Genomic DNA, 11,500 nt, shown 5'->3' with positions numbered 1-11,500 from the left:
CTGGGCCCGGCATCATTTTCCACATTTTTTTCATTTAACCCTCACAGCAATCTTATCCAATAGCTACTATCATTCCAGTTTTACACTTGAGGAAATTGAAGTGTAGAGAGAGTAAGTAATTTTCTCAAGATTACACAGCTAGAAACTGGTTGAACCAATACTACCCTCCTGTGTGATAACAGGGACTGCACATTGTCCTATTTGACAGTATACTGACTGCACGACTACATTTCGAAAGCCTTAAAAATGTGCACACCCTTTGGCCCACTTCTGAAAAAGTCATCTTAGATGTGTACAGAGGTCTCTGCAGCATTTCTATAATAGCACAGAATTTAGAAACAACCCAAAGTTTCAACAATATAGGGTTGGTTAAATTGTGGGTCATTTAGAAATAGAAACCTATATAACTTTTTTTTTTTTTTTTTTTTTTGAGACAGAGTCTCGCACTGTCGCCTAGGCTGGAGTGCAATGACACGATCTTGGCTCACTGCAACTTCCACCTCCCAGGTTCAAGCGATTCTCCTGCCTCAGCCTCCCAAGTAGCTAGGCTTACAGGCGCGTGCCACCACGCCGGACTAATTTTTTGTATTTTTGGTACAGACAGGGTTTCACGGTTGGCCAGGCTGGTCGCGAACTCCTGACCTCATGATCCGCCCACCTTGGCCTCCCAAAGTGCTGGGATTATAGGCATGACCCAGCACGCCCAGTCTCATGACTATTAAAGTGATCATGTAAAAAAAATTTGATGTCCATGAACTACCATGTAGAAGAAGCAAAATTACAATACTTGTAATTACAAGTATTATAGCATGGTCCTGTTTTTGCAAAAACTACAGTACGTAAATTGAAGTAGAAAACTAACATGCAGAGAGGACCGCTTGCGGCCAGGAGTTTGAGACTAGCCTGGCCGACATAGTGAGACCCCCCAACACACACACACACCATCTCTATAATAAATAAAAAATTAGCCCAGAGTGGTGGCATGTGCTTCTAGACTCAGCTACTCAGGAGGCTGAGGTGGGAGGGTCACTTGAGCCCAGGAGTTGAAGGCTGCAGTGAGCTAGGACCGTGCCACTGCACTACTCCAGCCTGGGTGACAGAGCAATATCCTGTCCAAAAAATAAATAAAAAATAAAACTAGTGTGTGTATTGGAAAGGTAGAATTAAAAATGTTGACAGTGGTTATTCCTGTGATGGGATTACAGTCAATTTTTATTTTCTTTATTTTTTGATGATCTGAATTTTCAAAGGTTTCTACCAGGAGCATGTATTTCTTCTGGGAAAAGTTTTTTTTAAAAAAGTGAGGAGGTGTTGGAAACTTCCCATTTATTATGTTGTCATCTGTTTTAAAAACAAACATACTACTCTGCTGAGAACGTTTTGAAAATATTTTTTTCCTATTACAAAAGCAATATGTACTTGCCAAAAAAGGCAATCAGAAAGTACAGACAAGCAAAGAGAAGAAAATAAAAACACACTCCCTCCTACCCAGGAACAGCCAATATTAGCACCCTCATGACTCTTCATAAGCTATGTGGTTTTTTTGTTTTTTTTTTTAAGAGATGGTGTCTCACTATGTTGACCAGGTTGGTCTTGAATTCCTGGCCTCAAGTGATCCTCCCACCTCAGCCTCTCACAGTGCTGGGATGAGCCACCACGCCTGCCATGTTTTTTTTAAAGATAGCTCAACCTTCAATCTCTGCTCCAGGAGCTACTAAGGGCCCACCCTGTTGCCATTACTGGAAATATGAGTTTGGAAGGAGGTTTGCAGAGTCCTCTGTGATCCCCAGTTCCTAAGATGGTTTTGCCAGGTCTCAGGCTGTGTTTGAGATCCCCAAATCACAGCTAGTGGTAAGAGTGGTAGACACCCTGGCCCTGGCCTGTTTCGGAGCACAAAACTCCTCCTCATGTGTCATGGGGGCCCGGAGCTGTCAAGTATGAGGACCTTAAGAGTAATTCCTCACACGTTTAGGATTGCGACACCCTATCATTGTTTGATTTTGCAACCCTCCTTCCCCTTTCAAAAAGAACTGAAGGAATACATGCAGTATTTGCATATTCCATTGGGTACTTTTCCACACATGGAGTTGAAGGGAATTAAGATTAATTTGGCTGCAAGACTACCATAACCCTCCTTCCCCCACCCCTCGGATAATTGCAGGCAATCAATCAGGGGTGTCTTCAGTTGGAGTGAAGGATGGCAGCTTTGAGGAGCCACGAAGGCAGGTTCTGCCATGAGGAAGGCCACCCCAGGCCTGGGAGTCCACCTACCAAGGCCAAATATCCCTGGGCCATTCTGACGCTCCCCCGCACCCCACGCACACACAACAAGAGGTTTCCAAGGCCTACCCACACCCTCTCTACTAAAGTCTCCCCTCCTGGGAAGGAGAGCAGGAGAGGCCTCCAGCTCCTGGCATCCAGCCCCAGTGGGCCCACGCCCTCAGCACAGCCCTGGAGCAGAAAATGTTCTTAGAGCTGATGTACAAGTCAGACCATTTCTGTTTCCTCAAATGGGGTGATATTTACTCCTGGCGCAGACCCAGGCCCACCCTCCCACCAAGCTCCACAAGTTGAGCTGGTCTCATTGCTATCTGATATGTTCAGTCTTTCTGGAAACTTCAATGACCTTGGAAACTCTATTTTCCTTTACATGTGGCTGCTCTTGTCCATAATAATAACTATAGCTTCTGTTTATTACGCTCCTTCTGTGCCAGGCACATTACAAACGTGCAATACCCACAACAGTCTTTTGAAGTAGACACAATTATTCCCATTTCACAGATAAGAACACTGAGGTTCCGAGAAGTTATCTGTGCAAAGTCACACAACTACCGACAGAGATAGGAGTCAACGCAGACCTACCTGACCCCAAAACTTATGCACTGCCCTGAAAGGTCACTGCTCGAGGGAACCAAGAGGATATATAATCAACCCCCATTCCATTGACAAGACAGCTAAGCTGGAAAATTCGTTTACAAACAGTTACATGGTACTTACCAGGTGCAAGGTGCTGCTTTAGCACTTTACAAATACCAACTAATTCACCCTCATTGTATCGCTATGATATGGGTACTTTTTTTTTTTTTTTTGGAGATGGAGTCTTGCTCAGTCACCCAGGCTGGACTGCAGTGGCGCGATCTTGGCTCACTGCAACCTCTGCCTCCTGAGTTCAAGCGATTTTTCCTGCCTCAGCCTCCAGAGTAGCTGGGACTACAGGCGCATGCCACCACACCTTGCTAATTTTTGTATTTATAGTAGAGACGGGGTTTCACCATGTTGTCCAGGCTCGTCTCAAGCTCCTGACCACTGGTGATCCGCCCACCTTGGCCCCCCAAAGTGCTGGGATTACAGGCAGGAGCCACCATGCCCGGCCTTTTTTTACAGAGGAGAAAACTGAGGCACAGAGAGAAGAGTAAACTTGCCCAGGGACATACAGCAAGTGGTAGAGTCTGGATATGAAGCTAACTCTAGAGCCCATGCTGCGTCTTCTATCCCTGAAGCAGAGACCCACCTTTCCTAAGTCATTGTCCTTTGACCTGTCTATAGCACCGCCACCCTCCTCATCTTTCTGAGAGTCCACTTCAAATTTCAGACTTCCTCATCCCACTCTGGGTGATGTTAGTGTTCTCTTGTGAAATTGCTTTGTGAAACGACTTATTGTGCAAGGCCATATTTGATTAGATCACTATCCAGAGTCCCTAAAGAACGAAGAGTTCTGCAAGTTTTATTGAAGCAAAAGCTCAGGGTTGTTTCTGTGGAATCTAATCAATTAATTAATAAACAGGGGCTTATTGAGAGCAGTTTGTGTCCCCAGCCCTATGCTGGGCACCCTGGGGTCTGTGAACACAAAAGACGCACAGACTTGGACCCCAATAAAGAAACACAGTATATAAGTGCACACTGTGTGCTGAGCCTGTGTACAGCCATATTTCAAAAGACATATAGGATGGCTGGGCGTGGTGGCTCATGCCTGTAATCCCAGCACTTTGGGAGGCCAAGGCGGGTGGATCACTTGAGGTTAGGAGTTCAAGACCAGCCTGACAAACATGATGAAACTCTGTCTCTACTAAAAATACAAAAAATCAGCCGGGCGTGGTGGCGGGTGGCTGTAATCCCAGCTACTCGGGAGGCTGAGGCAGAACTGCTTGAACCCCGGAGGCGGAGGTTGCAGTGAGTGGAGATTGTGACACTGCACTCCAGCCTGGGTGACACAGTGAGACTCCAGCTCAAAAATAAAAAAATAAAAAAGACGCATAGGAGAGGAAAGTCAGGAAAAGTTTTTAGGCAAGGGGTGGAATTTGAAATAGGCTTTTTTTTTTTTTTTTTGAGATGGAGTCTCACTCTGTCACCCAGGCTTGAGTGCAGTGGCCTGATATCAGCTCACTGTAACCTCCGTCTCTCGGGTTCAAGTGATTCTCCTGCCTCAGCCTCCCGAGTAGTTGGGATTACAGGCATGTGCTACCATGTCCAGCTAATTTTTGTATTTTTAGTAGAGACAGGGTTTCACTATTTTGGCCAGGCTGGTCTCGAACGCCTGACCTCAAGTGATCCGTCTGCCTTGGCCTCCCAAAGTGCTGGGATTACAGGCCTGAGCCACCGCGCCTGGCCTGAACTAGGCTTTGAAAGAAGGGACAGGGTTCGGATAGCAGGAAGAGAAAGAGCAGATTTCGCAGCAGAAGCAACAGGCATGTTTTCTGCATCCAAATCGGCCAGATCCTCAGAAAGAAACCAAAGAGAGAAAAGGCTAGAATGGTTCGTGTGTTTTGGTTTGGCTTGGGTTTTTTTTCTGTCAAGTTTTGCTATTTCCACCAGAGTGAATACAGAAAAACTCCCTTGCTGGCAGCACCGCGACGAGGCTTCTGGATTGGAGAAGGGCGCGCTGCCTCACATGCGCACTAGGGGGCAGAGCTGCCGCGGGGCTGCTGTAACTCCAAGAACAACCAGAGAGCAAGGGGAAGGATCCCAGCCCCTTCCTCAAATCAGCCAGCTGCAGGGCGGGAGGGCAGTTGGAAAGCAGTCGTCTTCTTAGTCCGAGTTGCCTTCATATTCAGCCTAGAAGTTAGGGAAGAAACAGCGTGTAAGAGGAAGTTGGGTGAGACTGAAAGGGGAAAGAGAAAGAGAAGCATTGAAGAGGCACTATTCCCCACCCCCAGCAAGGAACCCTCCATGTGCCATAAAAAGACTTTCAAACAGCAGAAAAGGGTTAGGGCTACTCCCACCTCCTGCTGTAGTCTTGGCTAGAAAAGTTTAATGCAAGGCTTGGGTAACTATGAAAAGTGACCAACTGCTAGACTAAGACTGGTTTCAGAACAGCCGACTCCTGTTCCCTGGACAGGGGTGACCATTCCAGCTGCTCTAAGGAGGAATGCTTGAGACTTTAGGAAGTACACAATTCTTGGCCATCCCCCCAGGCCCTGGTGTCATGGTGTGGGCTGCGTGTGGCAGCAGACGTGACAATGGCGTTCTTTAAGAGCCCTGAAGTCAATATTTAGCCTAACTGTACAACCCACCAGCTGAGCCAGGCAACAGGGTTCTGAAGCACAGGAAGTTAGAAGCACCTAGGCGATGTGGAACACTATTTGAAGCTAGATATCCTGACTTTTATCAGTTTCTAACTAGCTGTGCAAGTTTAGATGGTCGAACCAACTTCTCTGAACTTAATTTCCCTGTTGGCGGAATAGGTTAAATTAGATTAAAAGTCTCCGATGTGCCTTCCAGCTCTGAAACTCTGGAAAACACACACTCCTTCAGCCAGAGGAACTGGGGAATCTAGGGGGCAGGAATGGGGGTGGAAGGATGGTGACAGGCGTCTTGAAGGATTAACCCCACACTTCTCCTCGCAATTGCAATCGGCTCCCCAGCAGCGGCCACTGCGGCACTGCCTGCCCCACCCCCGCCCTCTGGGCCCGGCGGTACACACCCACGGCTCCCTCAGAGACTTCTGGAATCTCGCTGGATTTCTCCCAGGAATGCTTATTGCCCTTCAGATCTGCAAATCGCTTTACATCAGCAACCCTGCCGCGCGATTATTAATCATCTCAATATTCTCCCCCATCCCCTACCCTCCCCCCCGCCCGGCCTGGAAGAGGAATTGCAGGGGTCCGGATTTATGAAGGTGATTCGTATTATTCATTCAATAATCAGTTAACTAAAGTTCATTAAGCGCCTAATAGGAGCAAGGTGCAAAGACACACAAATCCAGTCACCACAGGGGGCAGAACTGTAGGGGGTCGATGCTCAAAGAACTTCACTGATATTCCAGTTATGTCCTGGGGAGGGGGTGGTTAGAGGGTGATGGAAAAGCTCCCCTCACAAGCCTGATGACAGTGCTGCAACCATTATGGACCACCCCCACGGTTCGTTTTATCAGGCCAGGAAAAGGAAAATGGCCTTCCCAAGGTCACTTATCCCCCGAGGGGCAACACTGACCCCAGAACCGCGGTCTTCAAAGCTTTCCACTGTGCTATGAAGGAAAATTTTGAGTTGAAGCCTATAAAATACAGCGTTGGGCGAGGGATGGCATGATTTCCGGGCACAGAGTGAGAAAATCGTGATCCCAGATCACCCACCCACAACGAACGAGACCGCCGCAAATCTTGACTGCAGCCTCAACCAGCAGACGCACAGGAATGCTGGAAACAGCTCATCCATCCATCGCTGCGCCCTCTCTCTGGGCCCCCAGCGCCCCTGCCCTTGCCTCTGCCTGGGTGGGTCCCGGGGCAGGAGGGGGGTCTCGTGGCTCGGGGCGGGGCATGGGCCGGGGGCGGGGCGCGGCGGGAGTCCCGCCCCCAGCCTACCCCTGGCCGGCGGCACAGTGGCTGAGCCAAATATGGGCAGAGCGGAAGCGGCGGGCCGACGTCACGGCGCCGGGTGGGGGCCGCGCTGCGGGGCGGTGACGGGAGTAGCTGACGGCGCCTACGTGTCACTGTGGAAACCAAACAGTAAACAGAGGACTCGCGAGCTCCTGGCACCGCCTGGCCCTGCGACCTGGCCTGGAGCAAAGGGCCGGAAGCTGGGAAGGGCCAGGAGAAACCTTGGCCTGGCCGACGAGGACAGGGGCGCGGCAAGGGTGTAGAGAGGGCGGTGGAGGGGACGCTGAGAGAGCACTCCCAAACGTCCCTCCCTGAGGACCCTGGAAGCCGGTGCTCCCTCTGCCCACGGGCCGGCAGGGGCTGGTCAGGAGCGGAAGGAAGCCCTCCTGTCCCTTCTTTTTCTTTTTCTTTTTTTTTCTTTTTTTCTTTTTTTTTTTCTTTTTTTGAGATGGAGTCACGCTCTATCGCCCAGGCTGGAGTGCACTGGCGCGACCTCTGCTCACTGCAACCTCCGCCTCCCGGGTTCAAGCGATTCTCCCGCCCCAGGCTCCCGAGTAGCTGGAACTACAGGCGCGCGCCACCGTACCCGGCTAATTTTTTACATTTTTAGTAAAGACAGGATTTCACCACATTGGTCAGTTTGGTCTCGAACTCCTGACCTCAGGTGATCCGCCCGCTTCGGCCTCCCAAAGTGCTAGGATTACCACGCCCGGCCTCTCCTGTCCCTTCTGAGGGCCTCCGTGCCTGCAAGGTTGTTGGGGATACTGATTTTGCTTTGTTTTTCCTTCCTAATGGCTAAGAGTTCAGGCATTGAAGCCACACTGCCTGGACTCAAATTCCAGCGCTGCCACTCCAGTTGGATGATCTTGAGCAGATCTCTGCGCCCCAGACTATATTATTATCTACAAAAATAAGGATAATAGCAGGACCTACCTTTAAGAGTAGATGAGGACTTTTAAAATGAGAGTGTGTGTGTTTGTGTGTGTGTGTGTGTGTTTGGAACAGTGCCAAGCATGTTGTGAGCCCCAAGTTAGTGTTAAGTGTTTATTTTTATTCCCAGGCAGCACAAGAGAAACTTACCTAGTATTAGTAGTGCAACTCCTAAATCTACTACTGACGCAATGTTTTTTTTCTCGAGTCTTCTTTAGATTTAAAATAAAAGGGGGCCGGGCGCTGTGGCCCATGCCTGTAATCCCAGCACTTTGGGAGGCCAAGGCAGGAGGATCACTTGAACCTAGGAGTTCTAGACCAGCCTGGGCAACATAGGGTGACCCCGACTCTACAAAAATAAAAAAAAAAAAATTAGCTGGTCGTGGTGGCACACACCTGTGATCCCAGCTACTTGGGAGGCTGAGGTGGGAAGATCTTGGGCCAGGGCAGTCGAGGCTGCAGTGAGCCTTGATTGCAGTCACTGCACTCCAGCCTGAGTGACAGAGGGAGACCCTCTCTCAAAAATAAATAAGCAAAAGGAATTATCTATTTTAAAGATAATATTCAAATCTAGTAAAAATATTTAATTATTAACTAAAATGTGCATTTGTCAAATAAAAACATGGCAAAGCACTGTATCACACTGCTTCACAATTTTAAATTTTGAACACAAAAACTCCAAATGGTTACATGGAACAGAAGCAACTCAAATTCAGTCTTCACAGTCATTGTGTTGTCTCTGTTTTTTAAGTAATTTTTTAAAATGAAGCGTACATATTACATTATTCAAACTCAATAGTAATCCCAGCAACTGTTTAGGACTTAAAACAACAAAAGATTTTTTCAGGAAAGAGTACTTTGTCACTGACAACATTAGAATTGCCAGCTCATAGTGTTTATTTAAAAGGTAGACTGCCGAAAGACCTGAAAGGCCCAGAGGTGTTCTAGGCCCTGACGCGGCTGCTGGAAGCCACCTTTGGTGAGTGTGCCCAGTGCTGGCCTGGGTGTCCTACCTGGGAGCTCTCATCCCCTTCCCCCAACAGGCCCGGATGGATAATCCCTTACATCGAGCAGATGAGCAAGGCCATGCTCCAGCTGAAGGCTCTGGAGTCTTCAGACCTCACCGAGGTCGTGGTTTACAGCTCCTATTGGTACACGCTCCAAACCAAGTGGATGCTCCAGTCCATGGCTGAGTGGCACTGCCAGCACCAGAAGCAAGGGATGCTCAAACTTGCAGAAGCCATGAATGCCCTCAAACTAGACCCTTGGATGAAGCGAACCAGCTTCCAGCCAATGTGATGGAGTCCAGGATGTAGAGATTGGGTTGTGGCCAGAGCCAGAGTGGTTCCAGCTTGGTTTAAACTCTGCTCCAGCCTGATGAATTAAGGAAAAACCATCTGTTTGGGGATCTCTGCCCTTGCTCTGAGTCCTGTTGTGAATATCTTTTTTGAAGGTTGCCAATTAAAGAAGAAAGTTTTGGGGTTTTCTCATTTTTCTTTATTAAGAATAAAGTTTTAAATAAGGGAAAAATTTTAAAAGGCAGACCAACTTTTTTTGGTTTTATTATTCGTTTGAAATTCTAAGCAGATAATGTGATCCCTTGTGGATAACAAATCCTAGAGTGACCCACAGTGATTCCTGCTTCCTGATGTGCATGCCTTTGTGTAATTCCCTCCATCTGAGTGCAGGTGGAACCTGAGACTTGCCTCTTAGCAATAGAAAATGCAAAGGTGATGGGATGTCACTCCCATAATTTTATGTCTGTGTATGGCCCCATCTTGCTGGCATGCACTGGAGAGATTCTTCTTGCAGGCTTGATGAAGTAAGCAGCTATGTTGAAGAAGTTTACAAGGCAGCCTCTGGAACCGAAGGGTAGCCTCAGCCAACAGCCAGCAAAATGCCAGAGCTCTTAGTTATACAGCCACAAGGAAATAAAGTCTGTGAACAACCTGAGTGAGCTTGGAGGTGGACTCTTCCCCACTCAAGCATCCAGCTGAAAACACAGCTCAGCTGACACCTTGATTGCAGCCTCGCGAGACCTTGAACACAACACTGTTCTGTTCAGAAAATGGATGGAGTTTGCTAGATAAGCAACTGGCTATACCTGGACTCCTGATTTTCAGAAACTGTGAGATAATAAATGTGTGTTGTTTTAAGCTGCTAAGTTTGTGGTAAATTGTTATACACAAATAGAACACAAATACATTCTCATTGCCTATCCCTAGAAAGGACTGCTCCCACCTCCCCATGCTTGGTACACTTCTGTGGCTCTGTACACACTGCGCAGGCCTCCCATCTTAAAAAGGTTCCATGGGAGGATTACAAGGAGTGTAAACTGCAGAGCATGCCCCAGTGTTGCTACTAGAACATCAAGCATCTAAGAATGATGTGGTGTGGGCACTTTAGGGCATTTTCGTAGCAGTCTCCTGATGTCATCAGAGTTTTGAAGATGGAAAGGGAGCTTAGAGATTTTTGAATCTCACCCCTAATCTGGCATAGGAAACAGTCTCAGAGGGGTTGAAGTCTCACCCCAGGTCACATAAGCATATCTTTAAGAGCAGATGTTCACATTCTAGCAATGCAGTTAAGCACTTTGGGCTTTAGAGTCACAAAGAGCTGGATTCGAATCTTGGATCTGCTACTTACCAGTTGTGTGACCTTGGTCAGCTTACTTAACCTTTCCTAAATTGTTTTCCTTATCTGTAAAATGACACTAATCACATCTGCCTCATGGGATTGTTGTGAGGACTAAATGAGAGCTTTTATTAAACAAAATAATTATTGTATGCCCATCACATGCCGGTTGCTAGAGGTACAATGATTAGCAAACCAAAGTCATTGATTTAGCATGGCCTATAAAGTGCACAGTACAACCTGGCACAGAGCAAGCACATGTGAAATACTGGGCATTATCAACATTTTCTCTTGGGGCTCCAGGTTCTATCCCAACCATTTGCCTCTAGACAAGCTCTATAAACTCATATCATAGAAGCTCTGTTGTGGTTCCAACTGCCAACATCTCCCTGTAGATACTCCCCAGGCATTGCAAACTCAACATGTCCAACATAGAACTTACCTTTTTAACCCCCAAACCTGTTCCTCTTCCTATAGTCACAAAGCCATTGGTGGAAACACAAGCCTCCCGTGTTTCAAGCCTGGTAAACCTGACAGTGAGCTTGGGTTTCTCCCTCTCCCTCACCTCCACCATCCACTCAGTCACCAGGTCCTGACCCCCTAATTACCTCTCGTTCCCTCTCCATTCCCACCACCACTGCCTTGGTTCAGCCTACACATAACTGAGCTGAGTAAGCACCAGGCTTTTCATGATCTGGCCACAATGATCTCTTCTTGGCCGATCTTCAGCCCCATCTGTTTGATGCTGCAATATTGATATAAGTGAAATTAAATGCACTTACGTGATGTTCTGTAATTTACATCTCCACCTCATCATCTCCCCCTCACTGCCCCCTCACACACTTTGTAGTTGAGCAAAACCAAATTCAGTGTTTTATGAGTCTGTGCCCTTGCAGTGCTAATCCTCAGCCCAGAAGCTCTCTACCCTGCCACTTGCTCATCTAGCAAACTCCATACACCTTTGAAGCCTAGCTGAGAGGTCACTTTCCTCAGAGACTCCCCCAGAGAGAGTTTGTCACTACCTCTTCCATGTAACTCCTGAACCTGGTGTTAATTTCCATTGTTACAGTGTATTATAAAGTTTGTGTTTACCTGTCTTTCTCCCTTACTTGAGCTCTTTGAGG

At 47.6% G+C, this 11,500-nt stretch overlaps 1 protein-coding gene across 1 annotated transcript; it reads left to right on the top strand.

Moving 5' to 3' along the window:
- The first annotated feature begins 8,661 nt into the window (after positions 1-8,661).
- LOC100441606 (developmental pluripotency-associated 5 protein-like) lies at positions 8,662-9,275 on the top strand. The gene has a single exon (XM_054530306.1). The coding sequence runs from the start codon at positions 8,817-8,819 to the stop codon at positions 9,039-9,041; it is 225 nt and encodes a 74-aa protein (XP_054386281.1). The 5' UTR covers positions 8,662-8,816; the 3' UTR covers positions 9,042-9,275.
- The last annotated feature ends 2,225 nt before the right edge of the window (positions 9,276-11,500 follow it).

This window comes from Pongo abelii, chromosome 15 (genome assembly GCF_028885655.2).
Source record: "Pongo abelii isolate AG06213 chromosome 15, NHGRI_mPonAbe1-v2.0_pri, whole genome shotgun sequence".
NCBI lineage: Eukaryota > Metazoa > Chordata > Mammalia > Primates > Hominidae > Pongo > Pongo abelii.
This window is presented reverse-complemented; position numbering and strand designations above follow the sequence as displayed.

What these genes read in the sequence shown, in the direction of transcription:
- LOC100441606 (XM_054530306.1), top strand. Translation starts at nt 8,817, where the DNA reads ATGAGCAAGGCCATGCTCCAGCTGAAGGCTCTGGAGTCTTCAGACCTC.